This window comes from Phoxinus phoxinus (assembly GCF_949152265.1).
Source record: "Phoxinus phoxinus genome assembly, chromosome: 16".
NCBI lineage: Eukaryota > Metazoa > Chordata > Actinopteri > Cypriniformes > Leuciscidae > Phoxinus > Phoxinus phoxinus.
Genome location: NC_136891.1, coordinates 5,745,895 through 5,770,423, shown reverse-complemented (window position 1 = coordinate 5,770,423; position 24,529 = coordinate 5,745,895). Strand labels below are relative to the sequence as shown.

At 38.7% G+C, this 24,529-nt stretch overlaps 2 protein-coding genes across 4 annotated transcripts in view; one reads left to right on the top strand and one right to left on the bottom strand.

The window, feature by feature from the left end:
* Positions 1–883: 883 nt before the first annotated feature.
* ubxn2a (UBX domain protein 2A) lies at positions 884–7,553 on the bottom strand. 2 transcript variants are annotated; one of them, XM_079584642.1, is made up of 7 exons: positions 7,223–7,553; positions 6,170–6,235; positions 5,915–6,057; positions 3,420–3,529; positions 2,839–2,976; positions 2,351–2,512; positions 884–1,701 (listed from the first exon to the last, which is right to left on the bottom strand). In XM_079584642.1, exons 2-7 carry the CDS (start codon positions 6,177–6,179, stop codon positions 1,518–1,520), a joined length of 747 nt encoding a protein of 248 aa, XP_079440768.1. In that variant the 5' UTR covers positions 6,180–6,235; positions 7,223–7,553; the 3' UTR covers positions 884–1,517. The 2 variants fall into 2 exon arrangements, with proteins under 2 accessions (XP_079440768.1, XP_079440767.1); XM_079584641.1 differs by having other exon boundaries at positions 5,915–6,050.
* A 2,180-nt stretch (positions 7,554–9,733) lies between these two features.
* atad2b (ATPase family AAA domain containing 2B) overlaps positions 9,734–24,529 on the top strand; it is an 80,242-nt gene continuing 65,446 nt past the window's right edge. The window contains exons 1-16 of one of the 2 annotated variants that reach the window (XM_079584639.1): positions 9,734–10,015; positions 12,433–12,590; positions 12,927–12,958; positions 13,349–13,496; positions 16,219–16,315; positions 16,572–16,698; positions 17,032–17,187; positions 17,315–17,390; positions 17,519–17,620; positions 17,743–17,854; positions 17,981–18,096; positions 18,231–18,405; positions 20,568–20,656; positions 20,913–21,072; positions 22,273–22,363; positions 23,155–23,466. In XM_079584639.1, the coding sequence (XP_079440765.1) occupies positions 9,905–10,015; positions 12,433–12,590; positions 12,927–12,958; positions 13,349–13,496; positions 16,219–16,315; positions 16,572–16,698; positions 17,032–17,187; positions 17,315–17,390; positions 17,519–17,620; positions 17,743–17,854; positions 17,981–18,096; positions 18,231–18,405; positions 20,568–20,656; positions 20,913–21,072; positions 22,273–22,363; positions 23,155–23,466 (2,062 nt within the window). In that variant the 5' untranslated portion in view covers positions 9,734–9,904. Of the gene's footprint in view, positions 10,061–12,432; positions 12,591–12,926; positions 12,959–13,348; positions 13,497–16,218; positions 16,316–16,571; positions 16,699–17,031; positions 17,188–17,314; positions 17,391–17,518; positions 17,621–17,742; positions 17,855–17,980; positions 18,097–18,230; positions 18,406–20,567; positions 20,657–20,912; positions 21,073–22,272; positions 22,364–23,154; positions 23,467–24,529 lie in introns of both variants that reach the window. The other variant, XM_079584638.1, reaches the window with a different exon arrangement.

Below are 24,529 nucleotides of genomic sequence, written 5' to 3'. Positions count from 1 at the left end.
GGACGAGACGCACAGTAGCTCTTAAATCAGCCGGTGGCCAAACCACATACTGACTGCCCTTGATCAAGGGACTCGTTTGTCAAATGTCAGTGAAATTTGTTCAGTTTATGTCTCAATTGCTGAATATTTTTATGTTCATTCATACAAATATTTACATGTTAAGAAACTGGAAGAACCAGTTGTAAAAAATAGTGTCATGTACTGTATGATCTCAGAGACACAGCTATAGTGGACAAAAATGTAACTGGTAAGTCTCTGTAGAATAAACCAGATATTTTATGCATAAATTACAACTAGTAGCAAAACAAAATGAATACAATCTTTTAGTTTCACCTCAGTCACCCTGACTCAGCGTTTACAATGACTTGCATGAAAAGAAGAGAAAATACACATTTAATTATGCATGAACTGCTCACAAAATCCCAGATATAAACTTGCTAGTAAATTATTAAAAAAATTCTCATCATGGTTGCAAGACCTGATCAAAATAGTCAACCCAACCTTAATGTACTTTAGAAATTCTTGACATTCAGCCCCCTGGCCAGGACATCGAGCATATGGTTGACATTACAAGTAAACGTATTTTGTGCAACGATAAACAATATGTGGAAATGAACAGGAAGTTTAAAAAGACAACGGTTGACTGAATTGCATTGCAGAAGATTGATAGTGGATAAACATACACTACTCTTTAGACAACTGACCTGCATGATCTTTAAAAAAAAATCTCATGAGCTCATATCACTTCTAAAATATTTAAAAGTAGAAGAACGACCCAAGTCCATTCATGCAACAAAAAAGCACATGAATCAGAAAGTCTCCTAAATGTATACTTATCAGCTCTGTGTGCATATTAGAACCCATTTGAAATGAGAACAGGAATCAGCATATCATCAGTAGGTTTATTGCAAGCAGAGGTCTTTATAACAGAGCCTCTGTGTTAGGCAAAGTGCATCAACATTTGACATTTATAACTTAACAGTACATTATAAGACATCCCAGCACAGAACTCCATTAAGCATCATGGCAGCTTCCATGATCTGACTTCTTCATTGATATATGTGTAAACATGTAGAATCGTGAAGGTTAAACACTTGGCTTGTAAATACTGCATTGCATCAGAAAAGGCCAACACTTCTAGTTGTGCAAGAGCATGATGGGAAAATTAAAAAGAAAGCATAAGTGTAAAAGGAATAATACCCCTAAATAAGAAAACGTTGTCATCACTTACCATTTATTAATCACCCACATGCCATTGCATTTAAGTCATCGTTTACTGATAATCTTTTAGTCCAGTGGGTTGTTAGCTTGCTGCAAGTGAACTATGAACTATTCCTTTAAAGCTATTTGAGTTAAGTGGCCATTTATACAGTCATAGTGATGTCCAAAGGAGCCCTGTATTCATAACCAGACAAAAACATTGGCTTTTTACGGCTTTAAGGGAGATGGATTTATCAAATGTTACCCAGACATGGGTGGGACCAAAAGATCAGAGTCTCCGGTGAAAGCAGGAACAGTCAGGAGTGACCGAAAGGAGCTTGTGTGTTGAGAGGCCTCTGAATGATGACGGCATTCGCTAAGTTGGCTTCTTCCAAACTCTGACCCTCATCCGTCAGCTCTCGGAACGGCAGGGATGTAGTCAGGATGAACTGGGCGTCCGTTCTCTGAGCCTGCTCCACAAAATGCTGCACATCACTGATCCTGGACCAATTACATAAAAGCCAACATGAACGCATCTTCTCAGGGAGCTTTGCAGCCACATCTTAGCAATCATGTTCAAGTCGGGAGGCATGAAATCCTTACATGTTGTGACGCATACGTTAAATCCAGCGTAATCTGATTTGATCTGCCGCAGAGTTGCAGCTTACGATTCTTCCATTTTACCTTGCATGATTGTATTACATAAATGATGAATGCGAATTATGTAAGAGCTTTTAAGGGTAGGATTTCAAAATTTAGAGCATCACAACAAGCCCGGGGTGGATTTTGACAATAAACATTCAAACATAATCATGTTTAAAGCCAGTAACTTCAGCTGTGTTGAGTGAAAGCAAATTACACTATGTAAAGGATGCATATTCAGTATTATTTATCCTTTAACGCCATACCAGTATCAAATTATATATACATATCAAACTTAAAATTTGAAATACTCATAATAATAAAAAACAACAATAAATTGTATTCAGTCATTTAAATTATGTTTAGTTAAATAATAGGGTTTTAAAGTTGATGCTAGGCAAAAATATATAACCAATCAACTGTACTTAATTTCGAGACACACTTTTAGGGGGATATGACCTAAGTATGTTTTCGTGAAATTCACCTTCTACGACCATATGATACTCACCGATGGCTCAGATTAAACCTCTGCACGAGCCGTTGACCGTCTGCCAGCCAAATCTGGAGGGAGGTCACAGGAAGGTCCTCATTCAGCTCCACTGCCGGGAGAGGAGGACCAGAACAGTCCTCGTGTATCGACCGAGACCTGGCCACCACTCGCGGCGCCACACTGCCGAGGACAATCATTTCAACTTCATCAACTTCTAAAGATAGGCTTTTAACAGATGCACTGTAATTATTGTGCTGCCGTGTGATTTAATATGCGATTAGAGGGTTAACTAACTAACACTAACATCTAGATAATCCTCAACACATTTACAGTTAAACCATCATAGAGTGGAAGTGTTGTGAGGACACCTAGTGGATATTTGTAGGAATAACTAAAATCTTGCTCAAATCTGTCATTTTTATGCTAAATTAATAGCGTTGTTTACTAACATCACTACTATGACTTAAAATAAATTAAAAAACTGTACGCAAAAGAGGACCTACTACCTTCCCAGTCTGTAACCTCGGCCTGTAAACGGGTGGAAGGTCTTTTTCATTGGGACATAAACCTCATCTTTCATTTCCTCCATGTTGATTTCTAGTTCTTCATCCTCGGCTCTTCCTTCTAGCTCCAGAGGCAGCTCACTTTATATAGAGGATTTTTAAATCAATACAATTAAAAATATTTCAATTTTATTCTGTCAGCATGTCATCATTTGATGGGGATAAAAAAAGCACAAAACATGATAACACAATGGGTATTTTAAAGCCATTTTTTTATGCTGTGCAATTAAATTAGTCCGCTGGTTAGTCCAGTTATACAATCACATCCAAAGTCAGGTGAGCGTTTGCTGTGCATTGAGGGATTAATTCGGTAAATGTGTTTTCATCGTAGTTTATGCGCGTGTCTTATTATCAAATAAAAAATTATTCATCTCAATTGAGCGCACATAAAGTTTTTTATGTGCATTTTTAGAATTTATACGCATCTTGGCGTTTCAATACAGCGTTTTTTTTAATGTGATATCTGAAAATTTGCATACAAATAGATGGATGGAAAGATAGCTAGTGACAAAAACAATACTCACCCTCTTTTAATGGCCTCCAAGAACTCTTGGTTTTCTTCTAGGGTGTAACTGCGCAAATCCTCGTCGTTTACTGTGAAGCCATTTTTCCACAGTCTCACCACAATCTCCACCTGTAAAGTTCAGTCATGAGAATACTTTTCAAAATTATTATTTTGTGCATTTTTTGTTTGATGATGCTAGTGGATCAGAAATGACATGTTTATGCTGACATAAACTGTGCGTTTGGTCTTAAAGTGACAACAGCCTAATAAACCTACCTGCTGCTCTGTGTCTTTAATGTGAATCAAACAAGAGAAAATAACTTACTGCTCTTGACTCAATAACTAGTTTTTGGCTTTAATAAGAATACATTTATACTTAATGCATACAGTGAAGACTATGCAACAGGGCTCCAGACTAACTTTTTTCCCTAGGAGCACAGTGGCCCCTAACTGAAAATTTTAGGAGCACAACCAGGAAATTTAGGAGCACACACCGTAAATCAACATACTAACCAAATATTCACATTTCTACTAATTTCCAGTGTATTACTAATAAATACTTTGATAATAGATGCAGAAATTACAATGCCTTTGCGCTCTGATTTAACGTTACAGCCTCTTGTCTTCTAAAAGCAACCGGCAATTGATTTATTAACACCGCATACTCTATGCTTTGTTATTAAATAGAGTATTGTGTTTAAACTGTGAAGTGCCTGCACTGTTGGCAAACTTCGTGTTCCCCGCAGTTATGGGGTAGCGACTGCAACATTCGCAGTTCATGGTATTCGTCTCCTTACAGTACTACCTCAACCAGCTGAATTCTCGCAGCCCGAAAATGGTGGGTTCGGCCTTTTTTGCCACTAAAACCTCTCACTCTGAATCATCATCCGACTGTGACACTGTACTAGGGCTGCAACATTTCAAATAGCTCACAGTTCAGTTTGTATCACAGTTTTAGGTTCACGGTTTCGGTATGATTTCGGTGTTATGTTCAGGGGAAAAAAAAGACTACTGTCAAAAAAATTAGGAAATAATCTAACCACAAGCAAAAGCACAAATAAATACAATAGAGCAAAGATAGCCTAGCCTACTAATAAAATAAACTATGCTTTTCAGGTAGGTCTAACATTAGTTTTCAGGTACAGAAATTGAATAAAATAATCAAATGTAAAATAACATTGCATATTTGACTGTATAAATTAAAGATGAATCCTTATTAAAGTTACAAAAGCTATTTAATTCAGAGCTGATTCAGTAGGCCTACACCGATACTGTGAGTGTCTTTCTTCATACATGTTCACTTAAGGCATAACAGATACTATGTCTGCTAGGATATTAATCAAGACGGACATGTTGACATACTTTTTGTGTGAATTTGTCCATTCAAGAGCAAGACTTGAAAGATAACTTGAAAGATAATATTTGCGCGCTGTCCGAGATGAGTAACCTACGCATACACATAGACCTGCGCGCGCGCACACACACACACACGCGCGCACACAAATCTAGACGCGAGTTCTCTTTCGCGTCTTGCTCTTGAATGTTTGCATTGGCAAAATAAATGAGTTTAGTTTAAACACCGATGGTAACATCTGCAGTTCAGGTCTCGCCTGCGCTCGTGCGCTATCAACTCCCGGGTGATGACGGCGTAAATGACAGGTCATGTTCGAGCATTTGGCACTCACATTGAACAATGCACAAAGAGTAATCGTTTTATTCACGTTTTTTTATTATTATCGCTGTTGTAATGTTTTATTTGAGAAGCCAGCAAGTGAATTTAACTGACACACTAGCCGCAGAACGAGTCAATAGTTCGCTTGCTCGTGGCTCAGACGCACATAGCAGATATTTGTCTCCGTCTCCTTCCTACAGACGTTTAAACGCGCGCTCGATTATCTCTAGGGCCCTCCCCCTCCACACATTAGCCACTTACAGTGGCCATTCCCTATTCTTCTTGCACTGCCACACATTCCGGATTCATTGATAAGCCCCTTCCACGTTTAACGTGTAAAAAAAGAAAGAAAAAAAAAGGGACTAATTTACTGGTCGCACATGTGCGACTGGATGTAAAATTCAGTCGCACACTCTCAAATTTTGGTCGCAAAATGCGACCAATTGGTCGCAGTCTGGAGCCCTGTGCAATATCTTATTTTTACATTTGATTACATTTACGTACTAATTCTAACTACATGCTAAATACACCTATTTTACCTGAAAACTGTGATTTGTTTAATTCATATTTTTGCTATATTGTATTAGTCCAATTGTTTGGAATTTGCTTCTTTTTTCTTATTTTTAATAACAGAAATTAGATAAAATAACTATTTTGTGATATATATCGTTATCGTGAAATAAAATGTATCACATCGTGAAATAGGACTTTAGTCATATTGCCCACCCCTACCTGACATTAACTTGATGTACTATTTTTTTCAACAACATTTTGATTTTAGGTAACCACCTGGATGTTCTGAATGCGATGGCACACAAGACGTCTCATATGAACTGTCTGACCTTTTTGCCACTACTGGCGACACTGCTGATCTTCTCCACCTCATCGAGCAGGTCCTCGACGGAGAAACTCGATCTAAGAGGGCTCGCCTCCTCATCATCATCCTCCTCCTCTTCATCATTTTGTGCCCCTTTACACCTAAGAGCTCATGAAGGAAACAAAGCGTTCAATTATGATGAACATTCAGTAATGGTGAAATGATGCTGGCATGATGTTTCAAGTCGGATAATAGACAGAGCGGCGTATAGCGGACTTACCATGTGTCATCTTGAACCCTTTCTCTTGAATCAATATCTTTCATCATGACGTCTTCTGTTGTCCATCTTGCAACACAAACATATGCGGGCATATATAAGTTATAAGGGATGGTGCAAGTCAATCTAACCACTGCATCAGTGCTTCCTGAATAATTCATGGGGCATTTCTATCTGAGATTGACAGGTGCAGTGAGACCTGAAATTCTCAAAATATCGATCTGCTTTCATACCAGACCAGTAAATATGGGCAAAATGATTTTCAACTGACCAGAAATGACCACTATTATACTGATATCAATTGTAATTACTGTACAGTTCTTTGATATTGAATGAAATAACAATTCAATTTAAAATTAATATTATAAAATTAATAAATAGAAATATAGGTCTATTACATAAAAATAAGTATTATATAAAAAAAAAACCTTACAATTACCTTAGTAATGGTATTAGGGCACTTTGGCATATACTAGTGTACTGAAAGATTATTAAATGCATATATTATAATGACATTTTCACTGTACTTCAATGAATACCACATTGCACGTCCAAAAAATGTGGCATTACCTAGTTATCCAAAAATACGCACTTGCAAAGCGTAGGCTACTATGGATTTTTGGACATGTGCCATAAAAAACATCTGAAGCATTTAAAGGGTACAAAGACAATTTATCAATATTATACTGATACACATTTGACATGCGATCAGCTGCTTAATACTGACGTCATGATACACTGACAATAAACTACATGACGTAGCCTACGTTATGTGTTTACTAATACCTTCAGTTTATTTAATCAAATGTTTTAAGGCCAATCTCTGGTAAAGGCACCCACGTGCATGCTTTGAGCTTCGTATTCATATTCACCGTAACAAACAGGTCGAAGGCAGCATAATAAATGAAAACAGTGCGCCAAAATTACGTAAGGATAGTGTAGCGATCACGCAAGCGCACTGCGATCCGTTATGACGGAAAACAAGCGCTATAACCCATAACACATCATTTCTGAATCGCAGGCTAATAATTCCGATTATAAACTGTAGATGGTTACCAGTGTAAGGCTTCAATGGTGTCGTAAAACTGTCTCTTCGGCTTGTAAGTTTCTCACATGCCGCTCCTTACGCGACAGCAGTCCACCATTCCTGTGACGTCTCCAGACTTCACGTTTGTGCACACGTCACTATGACATAGCAAGGCCAAAATGATATGAATATAATGAGATGGTTCATTGAACGTAGCTGAATACTGGTGGCATGTGTGTTGTTTTGGGTGTAGACAGTGACAGATGGTGGATGCAGTCAGCAGCACAGAAATAAAATACCCTCAGCAAAGCTGCTAGAAGCGATTTTTAATACCCCACATAATCTGACCCCACTACCTGAGAAATCATACTGATAGCTAAAGGCTTTAGTTTGTAAACAGCCAAGAATGTTAGCAAATGCTAGCCAATCAGAAAAGTTTGAAGAGGTGTGAATTTGGGCTATGAGTTTGCTCGACCAATGGAAGACAGAAGAGGGTCCAGGAAACCTTTCTGACAATAATCATTATTGTTAAAGTTGCAGTTGCATTCTGAAAATGAAAATATTGAGGCTTATCGTGTATATAAGAGTCACAAATTCATAGGCTACCTGTCCAAGTTGTGGAGACACTGGTACCGTTGTATCTGTAACACAGTGATTTTTTTAATATATATTTTTATATGTATTAATATTTAATGTAGCCTATTGTCTTGTTTTTTATTTGGACCCAGAGTCTGTTCTGAAGTCTAATTGATTGATTGATTAACAGTGTTAAAGGGATAGTTCAACCAAATATGAAAATTCCGTCATTAATTACTCACCCTCATGTTGTTCCAAACCCGTAAGACTTTCGATCATCTTCGGAACGCAAATGAAGATCTTTTTGATGAAACTTGAGAGCTTCCTGTCCCTCCATTGAGAGCTACGCAACTACACTTTTACATTTTCTGAAGAGACTCGATCGCTTTATATGATGAACAGATTTCATTAAAAAGATCTTCATTTGTGTTCCGAAGTTAAACGAATGTCTTACAGGATTGGAATGACACGAGGTGAGGAATTAATAAAATAATTGTCATTTTTGGGTAAACTAACCCTTTAATAACAAGTGCTTTGGGCAAAGATAATCAAGGTGTGTTCACTCCATGTAGTAATTACGAGATTCCAACTTGTAAAACGCCTTCACACACTCTTAGAACTCGTAATTACAACTTGACGCTGTACCACCTGACCACTGCAGATTCAATGTGAGTTCACACCAAATCGTAATTACCGTAACACTTCTGAACTGTAAAAAGTCTTCTCATGCTTGTAGAACTTGTAATTACAATGTGTAAACTCATAATTTTATGAGAACTATGACTTGTACCACGTGGCCGCTGTACCACCTGACCACTGCAGATTGAAGATGAGTTCGTGAGTTCGAGCAAAATAGAGAAAGCTTTAGTGATAACTAAGCAAATATTTTATTAGTACAATAGTAATTTCTTGCTAGATATGACATCAAAAGTGGAAAAAGTTGGTAAAAAATGTAAATTTACACAAACTGACCACCAACCGCAACTTTCAGACGCCATCTTTATTTTCTAGCTCAACTGTCACAGAATGGAAAGCACAGGATTGTGGGATATCAAAGGCAGCGAAGGATACATCTATGCTGCCTTCAAAAATCCATCAGACGAATGTATCTCAGTGGACAGGAAGTTAGGCTACCATTGGATTCGGACATGGCTCGATGCCTAGAAATGCATCCTCCGAAGGCAGCATTTTTAAGCTTTTGGATGCAGCCATAGAGTTTTCTAAGTGCAAATTACATTTTCCAAATTTCTTTCTGTCTGTCAGCACTTGATAAGAACAAAGATGTTAGAGTATCTGTATGGGATGGAAAATGTATTTAAAAATAGAAAAAAATTATAATAGAAAAAAATAGACTAGGAAAAGATCATATTGAATTTCCATGACCTTTTAAGATAATCATTTATTTTCCATTCCTGAAAGTCACACATTCAATCTCCCTGATATTTTCAGGTTAGACCATATAATTATTACAATTAATTGTAATTTAACAATATCATACCTTTTTTGGCAACAACACCTTAACAAAAAGTACCGTGGCAGTACCATGACACAGAGAAAATATTCAATGGTAATAATGATGCTTTGATACACACCACGTACGGTACTGTCCAGGGTACTTAAAATACCATAGTACTACCATGGTTGCATGTTCAAAAATGATATGTGGACCGCTGTTTTGTTACTCAAGAAAAAGACTAGACAGACAGTTAACACAAATGTAACTTTTACAATTTCCAGCACCAAATAAATATAATAAATTGAATAATTTATTGTAATATTATTTATTGTAAAGAAATGTATTAAAACATTACCCTACTGCCAGAACCGCCCGAGTAAATATAACCAATAGAAAAACAACGTATTTATTTCTAATTTTCTCACCCTTATGTATTGTATACAAATATATTTTTCAAAATTACTCTGGCGCCAACTTCATACAAGCGCGCGCACTCACGCTTCTCTCTGAAGCGGAAGTGGCTCGCCGGAGAGTTTCGGCTGGCTGACAGCAGAGGGAGAGAGAGAGAAAGAGAAATGGCGCCTCGGCACTCTGCTAGCTGAGAGACACAGTCAGAACGAAAGCAACTGACAAGAGCTACAGGATAGGAACTGTCTATCAGCGGGGACAGACAGCAATCATGGTGAACACCAGGAAGAGCTCGGAGCACAAGCCCGCCAGTCCCTTCATCTCGGGCCGGACGAGGTCGTCTCAGAGGAACACCCCAAACTTGGACGAGCACAACAGCCGTGTAAGGAAGAGAGAGACACCGGCAGCCTATTCTCTCCGCCAGCCGGTTAGCGAGCTGCTCACTCTGGCCTCTTGGAGATGGATGGATGGATGGATGGCTGTATAGATAAATGGCTGGATAAATGGATGTCCACATCTTTTGTTCCCAAATTGCGCCTTGAGTGACACTTGGCGATGCAGAAATAGCAGTTTAATGACACGACAGCGCTTAATCGTGGCGTGTCGCTTAGTTTTATGTGTTTTGTCACACATACTAGCTGGACTTTAATAAAGCCGGCTGGCTGGTTTAATGCACTCAGTGCCCCTAAGTTGTCTTTGTTATATTGGTGTCCGATTCGCGAATGAATCATTCTATTGAACCGGTTCTTTTGAATGAACCGAGCGAACCGACTCGCTGTGTTTGCATGGTACTGTACTGTGTAAGAATGTTGGCAGTAAAACTGACAACGATGTATTACTTAATATTTGACCGTATATATTTTTTTTCGAGAAGGTAGGGAAATGCCTGTATACACCTGATATGTGTCATAAAAAAGAATTGGGAGTAGCAGCACCGAGATGAAACGCAAAATAAGAATATAGTTTTATTACAAACGTATTGAAAAAAGTAGTTTGAAATCATTTCACCACTAAAAGAAATTGCAGCGTTTTTAGTCATTAATTAAGTGAATCGGATCATCGAAAACAACAGTTCAATCGAATCGACTCGCTGACAAGAGTCGAGCGTTATTTTGTTGCTGTGTGTTTGTTGCGCTCGAGAGGCACCGGCGCGCGCCATGCTGTCACGCACCGATTAACAATCAAAACAAATGCGCGGTTGTCACCTTTTGTTGATAAAAAACGTCTCGTCCGTGTGTCTTCAACAATAAAACAAGCTAGTGTTGGGGGAAGGGAAAAGCTCAGCTGAGACAGACCCCTTGTGGCTCAAAACAGACATTGTTCGTGATTTTTTTTGTAAAGTAAACTTTGAACTTGAGAGTATTTAGGTGAAACTTCTGATTCTGTGTGTTATCGGCTCTTGGCTTAGGTTGTTTTTGTGGATGTGCACATTAGGAAGGCTGTTTGAAACGATAATCCCGCATTCATATCGTAGTTATCGTGATATTATGGAACTACAATGTTTTTTGGACATGCACCATGGTACTGTCACGGTACTGTACTCTATTATGTTAGAGTAGTGAAGTCCCATGCTGCTGTTACCGTCTGATGTCATCAGTACGACCACAATACTTTTTGCAAGGGTGTCCAGTTTAATTATCAAGTTGTGTGCTAGTTGTCAAGAATGCTTGAAGTTTTTTGAATAATAAGTATTAGATACTCTGCCACAAGTTTCTGGCATAAGTGGCTTGTCCTCTGGCAATGAATTTCGTCTTCGCTCAATATCCAATTGTTGTTATAATTTTTGAGTGCGTTATGTCACTTATTGAATTTTACTTTGCAAACCTTTCTGTTACAGATTGATTTAATGTAGGGTTCCCAGTCAATGAAATTTTGGAAGCAATAATTTTAAAAACGTGATTTGATTTCCATCCATTTCATGACAGTTCTAGTTATGCAAGTTCCAAAAATAGCATAGTATATAATTTCTATTAAATGTTTAAACATTCTTTAACATTCTTTAACACTAAATTATATAAAAATGATAAATAATTACCTATGGTAATTAAAAAATGGAAATATCAGGAAATTTTAAAATAGTGATTTCCAGGTTTTGGAAAATCATAGAAATTAATACTTATATTAGTATGATATTATTTAAGTCATATAAATTATGTAGTGAAATAGATGTATCTAAAAAATATATTCAGTAAAGAAAATTTGAGCAAAACTTGTTCGCAAGCTATAGTGATGTATTATTTATGGCTGAGTGAGTTCTTTTGAATGAATCATCAAACCGATTCACAAATCGTTCATAATGATTCATTAGTGATTTGTTCTGAATTTAAATGCTTTAAAAAAATTCTTATCCCGTATTTAGCAAATGACTGTAAAGTTCATGGAAATGATTTGGTTATAAAGTATGAAATAGCACGATTTCATAATTTTGGCTGGATGAACCTCAAACTCTTTATTTTCTTATCTTGCATGTTATTGGGTGGTGTAAACGCTGGCTATGTATGAATCATAGGCTTATTTAGTCAACAGACAGGTTTGAATGAGATCTGGGAGGAGAGGATGAAGAATTTGGGAGATGACATGAGTCCTTCGCTCACCGGGTCAATAGAGGATGATGAAGTCTATGTCACGTGAATCCGAATGTTCTTTCAGGCGACTCGTGGCCACAGCTGTGATATTGCGTCAAGTGTCCCTAGTGCAGATCATATTTGAGTGTGGACTTGCCATCATCATAATTCTCTCTGTGTATTCTGCATGCTCGTGCAAGCTTTTTAATATCCTACACACCTCTGCCTGTTATAGAAAGAGCCCAGCAGTGATGTTAACAGCAGTAGCCCACGTTTGTCCCCACCTCCCAAGCGGACACGCAGACAGACGCCACCAAGTTCTACTGATACTTCTCCAAGTCCCCAGAGTAAAGGCCAGAGAGGCTCATGGACCATGTCCAAACACTGTACTAGGTGAGGTCGGACAGTCGATGTAGAGTCGCATGATTAATACTTATTTCTTGTGGTATTTTGATGATCTCATCCCATTATAACCAGTGTTGCAGCATTTTAGTTTTGTGTTGCTCGCTTTTAGTGTATATTGGCTTTTACACTGTCTACATGGCAAATGAGCAACATGACATGCAGCAAATTTAAACACAATTTTCAATATGTTTTGACAAAATGTATTTAGACAAGAATTGCTTTTACTCAAAGAAAAAAATGTATGCACTAAAAAAAGGACTTTTCTGTCTTTTTATACTATTTGTTAAGAGCTATGTTCAGATGCATTTTCACCTTGTCTTCCAGGTTGTCCACTGGTGCCTTGCAGAATGGACACAGTAAGTGTATATTAGTGTGTTCATTTTAATTTACTGAATCATTCTTTATTGAAAGCTTACAAGGAAGAGTCACCTAATAGTGGGGGAACACACGATTCGATCTCTTTCCCAGCTGTTCGTTCACTTAAGACATAACTGACTGTGTTTATTGTGGATACCTTCCCAAGATGAGATTTTGACTTAATGTCGTGTGTTTTTGACCATTCAAGCTCAATAAGTCCTGAAAGATAACTTAATTTGGTACTCTGTCGATCTGTAACACTCAAAACAAATTGACCGCATTTAGATCAGGTTTGATGTTAATGATGTCTGATCATGAAACACATGAGGGTACGTTTAATGTTCATCAGGGGATGACTTTAGTAACCCGCTTTTTTGTAACCCCCATAGGTCGAATGAGCCTGAGGGGTGATTCTACATCAGAGGGGGACCATGGTCGAATGAACGGTCATGTTGAGCTCAAGAGAAGCCGTCGCATCAGGAAGTCCCAATTCGAACACCTCAATCAGAGTTTACTTTTCGACCAACTTGTCAACAGGTAAAATCTGATGCTTGTATGTATAGTTATTTAATGCCGGTATAATGATAGTTTCAGACTTTCTCTTGAGTGCAAAAAGACCATTTATTGCCAATGAAACAGCTTGTTCAGGATCTTTGCTTCCTTTCTTACCGATTACAGACAAATGTAAACATGAACACATGATTAACTACATTTACACGTCTAGACACCTATTCAGTGTTGGCCCAAACAGTCCGCAAATAATTTCTCTCCTGGTTGTCTGTCTGTGAAGTTATTGAGCGTCAAATGATGTTGGATGGTCCTTTTCCGCTTCACGCCTACCTACCAACTAGAGTTTCACCCCACTAAGAGCTCACAGTTCGAAATCAGGTTCTGTTTGGACTTTGTGTGCGTACGTTATAATTCCCTCATGGTTTTGAGTAGCTAGTGTATAATTAGTAAGACATCTGAAACCCAAAAAGTTTACTCTTGCAGAAACAGGCATTTTAAACTCAAGGACTAAAACAAGACAATGTACAGAGTTCACGAGCAGATTTAGAAGTGGGCTCACTATGTATGGTGACGGTAGTTGTTCAGCTTGCATTCATGCACATAATGGTTTCTGATATAATTGGTGATTCCCAGCCAAGGCTACATGTATCCCAGGGGTACTTAAGGAGGTTCTGGCTGTACTTGAGAAGATGTAGACTTTGCTTCATTAAACCTGCAAGTCTTTGTTAAATTTTTGGTAATGGTAATTGGTAATTTGGCCTTTGGTAATATTTCACACTCGTTTGAGCTTCTGTATTGTTTAAATTCCACCATAAGGATACAAAGACCGCAAATGACTGTACTTGTGTTAAAAATCTCATCTTGAGTTCTTTTATACTGTAAATAAATTTCTCAGGGAAAGTTTTGTGATTGAACACACATTTGTGGTTTGATGTTGATGAACACATGGCATATTTACACTGGCATGGAGTGGCATTTTCATTTAAGTCCAATGTGAGCCAAGCAACACACTCACGCTGTGGATTGTGGGATTGAAAGCAGATCGGAGACTATGTTGAAAGCATCGAAAGGGTCATAAATGCTCAACTTTATGCAAATGCTAAGCTAAAAACGTCAGGCGGCAGCCAATCATTGTGAGGTGCAGGTAGTGATGGTTGTCATGAGCATTTCAAAATGTGCAGGTTTTCCAGGAGTTTCTGCAGGAATTAGTGCTTTATTATATTGTTTACATATTGAACACATTGCAGTTGTTCCATATTTGCTAAATATTGCTGTGTGGATGCTGTCATTGAGAATAGAATAGGTTGGGTTTAAAAAGTTGATTTATTTGATACCGTATTTTTATTTTGGGCAAAGCTTGAATCTTTCCTACTGTAATTCGATGTAGGCTGTATATGATGATTATATTGGCCGTGTCCTGAACAATACAATTAAACACACTCACTTCAGACACACCCCAGAGCTTTTTGAGCGGCACTGAGCTGAGTTTTGTAGTCAGTGTACATGTACCACTACAGATGCAACAAGATAACGTTGAAATGCAATTTTAACCAATGGATTTACTAGGCTGTGTCCTATCAAGGATTTTAGTGTGAGCTAACATGTTGCTGCTAGTCAAAGACAGATGGTGGAAGTGTATTGGAGAGGAGACCTGCTGGTGTGGCACATGAATGGGCTGAGCTGCTTTACTCGACTCGTTCTGAGCGATGTTACTCAATACTGAAGCTTATGGCGCTTTTCCACTACACACTACCAGCTTGCCTTGCCTCGACTCGACTCGCTTTTGTTTGATTTTCCACTGTGTAAAAGTTGTACCGGTACCTGCTTCCAGATACTTTTTTTCGTATCACCTCCGGCGAGGTTCTGAGCGAGCTGAGACGATACTAAAATGTGACGTGAAACACGGCAGACTGCTGATTGGTCAGAGAGAATCGTCACTATTCACTGCGTCATCATTGCACGTGCCAGACGGAGTATCCTGAACCCCGACATTTTTAAATAGTTTGGCCAGAGATTGCGTGATATACCCATTACTAATATTATGTAAAACAGCATACACTCGATTTCCTACATTGTCGTGTGTGTGTGGGTTGTGGGTGTGTGTCGCGTCGCTATGACAACCAGGTACTATTGTGGAGGTACTATCTGCAATGGGAAACGGAGAGAAAAGCGAGCTGAGTCGAGTCGAGCTGGTACTGGTAATGGAAAAGCGCCATTAGTAAACCTCTTTATGAACTCTCTGTTGATGACTGATTTTTACTATTTTTAAATATCTGAATATGTTTGTAAATGACAGTTTGAGAACTATTGTTTTATTAGACTATAAATTAAAAATGTAAGTATTGTTGTTGAATGCGTGTAATGTTCTTGTCTAGAGTTGTCAAAATTACCGACTTCGGCACCAAGTCGGTACTGAAATTTTCAAAATGTGACCAGCATTTCCCTCTAGCATTTTTAATCCCCTCTAGGATTCTTAAACACTTCTGATTGGCCGTTTTGTTGATGCACTCAACATATACGTCTCTGATTGGCCATTGTGTTGACGCGCTCATCATGTCTGTGATAGGCTACAATGATCAACAATGACATCTCAATGATGCTCTTCATTGAGCTCATACACTGATACACACAGGAGCGTTTGAAAGCGGCGTCTATCAGCAGATATATTAGGGATCCGCTGATAGACGCCTGCACTTCAGTAAACTTTCAGTTACATTTTTTTTTTACTACTCTACTTGTCTGTTATTAGTACGGCAGAAGCAGTTCTTCAAGAGATGGACAACATCAGCAGCATACGGCAGAATCGAGAAGTGGAGCGCCTACGCATGTGGACGGACACTGAACTGGTGACTCCTCCTATTCTTTAACACTGATTACACAGCAGAACAATTGGGCCGCCTTGTTTTCCATCTCATTAAGCAAACGATTGCCCGCATTGAGGTTATTAAAATCCTGTGTTACTCTGAAGCATTGGCCTCTCTCTTCAGTGTGGGCTGTGAACCCACTGATGAGTCAACTCACATACTACAAACTCCATTGATTCTGCTCCACATTTCTCATTTATATGTTTATTTATTTATTTATTTAATTTTTTTGGTTCAGGAAAACATGGACATGTACTCCCGTGTGAAGAGGAGGAAGTCTTTGCGGAGGAACACGTATGGAATGCAGGGGCATCACAAAGTCATGAGCAAATCAAAGGACCCTGAAGAGGAGGAAGGAACTGAAGGTATAAGTGGATTGTGGACTTATGAGGAGAACAAATAATGGTAGAGATCAAGATATAACATTTATACTGTGGTATATTATTATTAAATAAAAAATCTGGCACTGAGCAGAAAGAGTAATGCTTTGAAAACTGCTGCAAACAGCACTTTCAGTGCAGACAGCTTTGTTATTATAATATTTTAGTTATGACGTGTCACCATGGTGTAGGTTAGTGGTAGGCCGATATATCGGAAAGGCTGAGATATCGGCCAATATTTGGCATTATATCGGCATTGGCCGATGAGCTTTTCTGTTTGGCCGTGGTGTCGGAACAGTTCTCTTTCTCATTTTTAAGAGTCTCATGAGGAGGGAGAGGAGGATGAAGATGTGGAGGCTGATGATGATGAAGACGATGAAGGAGACGAGGCAGAAGAGGTTGGAGAGGAGAACGACAGACCTTATAACCTCAGGCAGCGTAAAACTGTGCAGCGATATGAAGCTCCCCCAATAGGTACTCGCTTCGGACACATCCACACGAGCAACAAAGCTCTCAATGCTCACTCTCTACGTCTCGCAGAAACTTAAGCCATGTAGCCTATGCAATTATTAAAATATTTTTATGATATGCGTTTTCTCAGAGCCAGTGAACAGGAAGCAAAGCAAGGGCTCTCTGTTCGACACACACCGATCTCCTGCAAGAAGAAGCCATATTAGGTGAATAATGGTTATTTGCAGCTGTCCAGATGTTTCTGTTCTCGTGTGTCATTTCTCCCTGTTGTATGTTTTATGATTTTTGGAGGGTTATTTATAATTTTTTCCTTTTCTGTTTTTTTTATCACCAGAGTAAAAAAACATGCCATTCACAGCAGTGAATCAACATCATCATCAGACGAAGAGCGTTTTGAAAGGCGGAAAAGCAAAAGCATGAGCCGAGCTCGTAACAGGTGACATTACCTAACTGAATGACTGTTTATTCACTCAATTCGTGGCTTGTTACAGAGCGAAAGAGTGTGAAATTTTACTAAGGCTTGATGTTGATCTGTTATTTGTCTATATTGTGTGACAGGTGTCTACCCATGAACCTGCGGACAGAGGATTTGGCTAGCGGTGTTCTTCGAGACCGAGTAAAAGTGGGTGCCAGTTTAGCGGACGTGGATCCCATGAATCTGGACACTTCTGTGAGTCTTGGAGTTGTATACTCGTTTACATTCAATTTATTATCATCTCCTTGATGCTTCATTGATATCCATTGAGGAAAAAGATGCTTTGTGGGCTAGCATGTGTTCTTGTCTCTTTCAATGCAGGTGAAGTTTGACAGTGTTGGAGGTCTCACCCACCACATCCAGTCTTTGAAAGAAATGGTTGTCTTTCCTCTACTATATCCAGAAGTGTTTGAGAAGTTTAAGATCCAGCCTCCAAGGTGTGGCTTATTGCTTGTATGATTTTTTTTTCACACGGGTTTTCCAGTTTTGTGTGTAATATTCATCATGCGCTTAAATGTCTCTTGGCGTGTTGGCTGAGGTTGACACCAACAATTTTCCCCCCTCTTTGCAGAGGATGTCTGTTCTATGGGCCTCCAGGAACCGGGAAGACGCTGGTGGCACGGGCTTTGGCTAATGAATGCAGTCAGGGTGACAGGAAGGTGTCTTTTTTCATGCGCAAGGGCGCCGACTGCCTCAGCAAATGGGTGGGAGAGTCTGAGCGACAGCTCCGCCTACTTTTTGACCAGGTGATCTAGTAGACAACCTCCCAACTCTGATCCCAGTATGACCTTGAGCTAGTTTATGTTGTCTGTGAGGTGATATTTGTTGATGAACATATATTGCACATTCCTGGCCATTTGTTAAGTTGTAATGAATGGAATACTATTACCGGGTCCAAACATTTCATGTTTCATGAGAGAATTCTATCTCAACAGCCGTTTTTGATCACTATTTATTCATATTACACATTTAAGGTAAGCTTTTATAAGCTCATGGTGTACACTACAGTCTCTGGGTTCACAGAGAGAGACACCAATATTTTAAAGCTACCCTGTGTAGGAATTACTCCCATCTAACAGTGAAATTGTATGACTACCAATTGAATATTACTTTCTAGCCCCTCCCATTCCGAGGGCGTTTTAACGTCTACTGTGGCCGTATTATTTCAAATCTGCCGGCAGTCGCGAGTAATCTCCCCCTCACATTCGTCACGGTGCCACTGAGTGTAAAAACGCGAAAGACGAAGTTTGAATTTCCAGGTATGTCCCTCTTTGGCTAATGTATTTTTAAGATGGAGGCGCAGCATGGCTTCCGCTATTCGAGCAGCTCACCCGTATGCATTATAAATGGCAGATACGCTTATGAGAATACTTGATTAGTTGGTAGAAGTAATGAGCACATATAATTTTAAAAGAACAAAGTGTTTTTTTGCTAAGAATCAACTTAAAAAAAGTACACAGTGTAGCTTTAATGATTCATAAAAGATGAAACGGTGATGTGTGATGTCAGACTTAACAAGCACATTAGAGCTAATGAGTTAAATACTCCCAATAAGTGTTAAACTTCTTTGGAGTTTAAGTTTGCAGTTTTAAAACCAATTTGTCATTTACATAATAATAACAACATTAAAATGAATGAGTTTAATACATATAAAACCTTAGACTTAGATTATAGTATTTAACATCTAACATAAATTTTCCACTAGAGCTTTTTCCTCTTTGTTCATTCTTGTAGTTTATCTCAAGTTGTCTTGTTGTCCCTATAAAAAACAGGTGTCAGTAGCTGGGTTTCCATCCAAACGTAAAGCGATTCTTACAAATTCACAATAAAACAAATGTAAATTTGGATGCGAGCGGACAACGGTGGTATTGGTAACCAACAGTAAATAAAACACCATGAGTGGAAACAGTAGTGGCTCTGTCCCAAATGGCACACTTCATATGCACTTTCGGTCTTGTGGACTTAGAATGGCTGCCGTGTGTGCGTGTCCGTTAAGTCCGTGAAACTGTAGGATGTCCCATTTGTCATTTTAGCTCAGAAGGGTACTCGCCAGCGCCCCCTTTGCGGTCAATTTGCACCCTCAATGCGCACTTTTGCCAAGCCCGCACTGATGCGAGCTCTGCAGCAGACTTCTTCCCGACAGTCAAAGTGGTGTTACGTCAGTAAAGTGCAGACTCAGAGGAAGACCGCGAGTGCTTAGGGTGCCGTTTGGGACAGGGCCTGTGATGTGTCGGACTTTAAGTGAACGGGTAGAGTCGGTTTCCGTCTGAGAGCCGTTTTCCCTTTTTGTATATTAATACAAGACGGAATAATATGATTATCCTTTCGCTACACTGCTCAGCCACAAATCAAGTAGTAACTATCTGAATGTTATTGTGATGTGTATATGCGTGTGATCACGTGTGATGACAGTACCGGTTCCGCGCCTCTCGATTCATCTCGCGCACATACAGTAGGCTACACATTACCATAATATTCAGTCACTGCATGGAGTGCGTGTGGTCGAGCAGTGTGGTGTAAAGCTCATCCTTAATATCACGTAACACACGCAAGCCTATACTCTTATTACTGAGCTGAGCCAAATGTTCCGGTTCGGTTCCCTAAAAAGAGCCGAAATTCCCAGTCACGTGGGGTTTCCATCTCCCATTATTCACATTTTATTCGCACAACTTTTTTCGCTCAAGTCAAAAAACACCTCAAGCAAGCGTGTAAACTTTTTTGCGAATTACGTTTTTTTTCCTCCCTGAAAATTGGCATTCGTTTCTCTTTTCTGATGCCATACTTCAAAATGTGCATAAAAACAGGGTGATGGAAATATAGTTAGTCTCTGTTCTCTCCCTAGCTGTTTTGATGTGTTAGGTATGTGATTGTCCAGCCACACACCTAACACTTCCTGTCCTCCTGGCAGGCATACCTCATGAGACCCTCCATCATCTTTTTCGATGAGATTGATGGCCTCGCTCCTGTTCGCTCCAGCAGACAGGATCAAATTCACAGGTAATGCATTCAAATGAATGTGGCGGGTATTGCAGAAGGTTTCATCATCAGGATTAGAAATGCTCCTGAAGGAATCAGATAGTTCATTATGATTTCCACACAAAGGGTTTTGGTATTACAAGGAATCTATCATGGAAAACAAGATATTTCTTGCTCGTTTGAAATGAGTTAGATGTCCTACCCACATTTACACATCAACTCCTTTTCATTTTACATGCAAAGAGGTTAACCAGTCATTGTGTTTAAATTTCTTTAGCTCCATAGTGTCCACATTACTGGCATTGATGGATGGTTTGGACAGCCGGGGGGAGATAGTGGTCATCGGTGCTACAAACAGACTCGACTCTATCGACCCCGCACTCAGGAGGCCCGGACGCTTTGACCGGGAGTTTCTGTTCAACCTGCCAGATAAAAAGGTGCACAAATCCTTTTTTTTACTTTGCCGGGTACAGCCAACTGACACTCTGTGTCCCAGATAGTCCTTGGTGTCCCTCACTCAAAACACTTATCCTGAAATAGTCTGAAAGCTCAGTTTCTAGTCTTTCACAGCCTTTTTGGCCTTCGAAATGCATCTTATCTGATAATCTCACATATTCTGTTTGTCAAGCTCGTTGACAGCTTGACAAATGGAATGCCAATTAAATTTGATGAGTTCGGTTTAGCATGCTGCTCACTGCTGATGTCTGGGCATTCCTGCTTTAGTTCAAAACATTTCATGGCTGGTGTTGAAGCCTTTAACGTTACCTTTAAACAGAAGATTTTCAAGTCACTTTTACAGTCAAGCTACTGTTTTGAAGTATTTAGCACTCCAAGCTATAAATGAATAGACGCTAACTACATATAAGACTTTAAGGGAAATATCGTTTTAGATTCATAGCATATATATTTTTCCTTTGTCCACCAGTCAGAGCAGTTCTGCACTATCTTCACAAGAATGAGGATTTCATATCAGTGTACTCTAAAATACCATCAATCAAACCAGAAAACATTCAAAGACACAACGATGATCAGTATAATAGAGTATTATTATTGTAATAAATATTATAATATTATTTTGTATAAGGTCCAAAAGTGTGAAATACATTGAAAATCTGGTATTTAAAATTTTATTACCAATTTGTAGTGGAAAACAATACATTAAATTGTAAACATACAAAATATATTTTCACTAATGGTCATATATAGATTTGTTGTATATCATTCCATCTATTTATTATTCAGAGTTATTATTTTAATACATAATTTGTAATAAATGTACTAAATTGGGGAAAACAATAATGTAAATGCATTTATTTTGTAACTATTATTTTTTCAATCAGACTTGTTTATATAGTTTCACAGCTTCTTATATAATTGTCAAACATAGTTACACCCCAGAATTGTTCATGACTGTGCGTCAACTACGCCTGAGCTTTGTAGCTGAAGTTGTAATATCAGGTCAGGTGTGTGCGGTTCTAATATCTGGATGTGTATAATGTTTGTCTTCACAGCAGGGTGCTGGCTAATCAAACGTTAGCTCTTATGTTTTCTCCAGCCCCTTTGTTAAGAGTTTATGATCAAAACAGTTTGGCTGCGCTTTGTTTCATCTGTAAACTGTCTGTGTTTGTGTTAAACAGGCCCGAAAGCACATTCTAGAAATCCACACCAGGGACTGGAGCCCCAAGCTAGCCGAACCCTTCATAAATGAGCTAGCCGAGAAATGTGTCGGTAAGATGGATGCAAAAGTCATGATTTTCTAGCTTCAGCTCTACAGTTCATCCTAACTAGGTGCAACGTTAAATGCGTTTTGGGTCTCAAGTCATTTCTTTTTTTCCATAAAACCCCCAGTCAGAACATGTTTGATGTTTAATCTACATTCAAAGTCAGATGTGAGCTCTATTACAACTTGATATCTCTAGATCATAAAGTGTTTTGTTGTCTGATACTCAGAAGATGCCAGTGCCATAATAAGAACGTTTACTATGTTTTACACACCTTTCTCGGGTGTCAGTGTTTGTTCATCAGGTTTTATTATAATTTAATACAGGAATATTGACTCACTGATACATTATTTTATATGCCTAAAAGTGAATAAACCGTGTCTTAAAGTATATTCCTAGATATTGCCATGTTTGTGGGACTTAAGTTTTTTTGCATATTTCTCAAATTTTAGTAAAATGTTTGCCTGATAATCAAAGGCTGATATCAAAATTAAATTTTATTTATAATTTTAAATAAAATTTAATTAAAAAATAATAATAATTTTTATTGTATTTTATAAAAAAAATTGCACTTTCCTCAAATATAAAATAACTTTTTCTCTTTAAGTTGATTGGAACACAGCATTAATAATTCTACTGTTAGCAAGGCTATAATGAAAACATGTTGTAATGACTTTTTAATATTAATATACCTATTTATTTGTGTGTAATTATGCAACTATTAGCTTGTAAATATATAATGCTAGCTATTTGTCCATATTTCTACATGTCCAACTCTGCTGTCTCCCCGTGTCTCAGGTTACTGTGGGGCCGACATCAAAGCACTTTGCACAGAGGCTGCGCTAGCGGCTCTGCGGCGGCGCTATCCTCAGATCTACGCCACCAGCCAGCGCTATCAGCTGGACGTGGGCTCCATCGTTTTGGGGGCGCGGGACTTTGGTTGTGCCCTTCGCTCCATAGTACCTGCGGGCCAAAGGGCTGTGGCTCCGCCCGGCCAGGCCCTTTCCTGTGTATTGAAGCCCCTGCTGGAGCCCACGCTGGCTCAAATGCTTGCCTGCCTGATGCGAGTCTTCCCCCACGCAGAGCTCCTGCACAGGGAACACACAGACGGTACGCCCTCCATTTCCTGCTGATGGGTTTTATTTTGTTCGCTGAGTTATTTCTTTTAGACATCACAGGTACAAAAATTGCTTTCATTTGTTTTTTTTCTTTGCCCTTCTTTTCTCATTTAGGTGTTTCGTCATCCATTTAAATCTATTTTTTGTACCTTACGTACAGAGCTTTTATTATAACCACCTCATATTTCTGCTGGGAATATAATTTTCCCAGTGTTTTTAATGACTGCCCTCTTTGTAGTAATAAGTCATGTGACTCCATCCCTCCATTTTAGTCTTGAGTTTATGCTTTGCTGTAGTTAAACTGCTTATTTGAAGTGAAACTTTGTATGAAATGTTAGAGATGATTGATAACTGGTGAGAAGTTAAATAAACAATTAAATGAAACATTAAATCAAAATTGACCCCCTTTTTTAGGTTGATGAATAATATAAATATTTTATAAATGGGTCATTTTTCAATTAGAGCAATCTTTTTCCTCTAGAACTGTGGTCTTCACTTTTTTCATGAGCCACACTGATAGGACAAAGTCAGTAAGAGAGCCAATTTTACCGCAAAGCATCAAAAGTTACATCCAGTCATAAATACCATGTCTGCTTATCAATCTGTCATCCCTGAACATACAATATGCATTGCAATAAATACAAAAGGGCAGGGAAATATTCTTTATGATTTACCATTCAAATTTGTAACGAAAACAAGATGATTTCCCTTAATGACAAAAAAAAGCAGGATTTCTAGAATACATTTAATGACCTTAAGTTATTTTTTCTACATTAGCCCATCATGTATCAAACCATTCCGATTGATGAATCTGAATGTATTGTAGTTGTTATGAACGATCGATCGGGTTGATGTGCGTGTTTGTCACAACACAAGCTTCAAATCTGAATAAATTTTTTGACATGCCGCACACTGCACAAATATACAGTTCCATGCTGTTTGCGCTTAATAACCTTCTCCTACACTGGTTCTTTGTTTTAAACAGCAGACTTAATATTTATCCATTTCTCCTCTTAATTTGGAGACTGTGAGCATGAACTGTTGTGCCGTGCTGC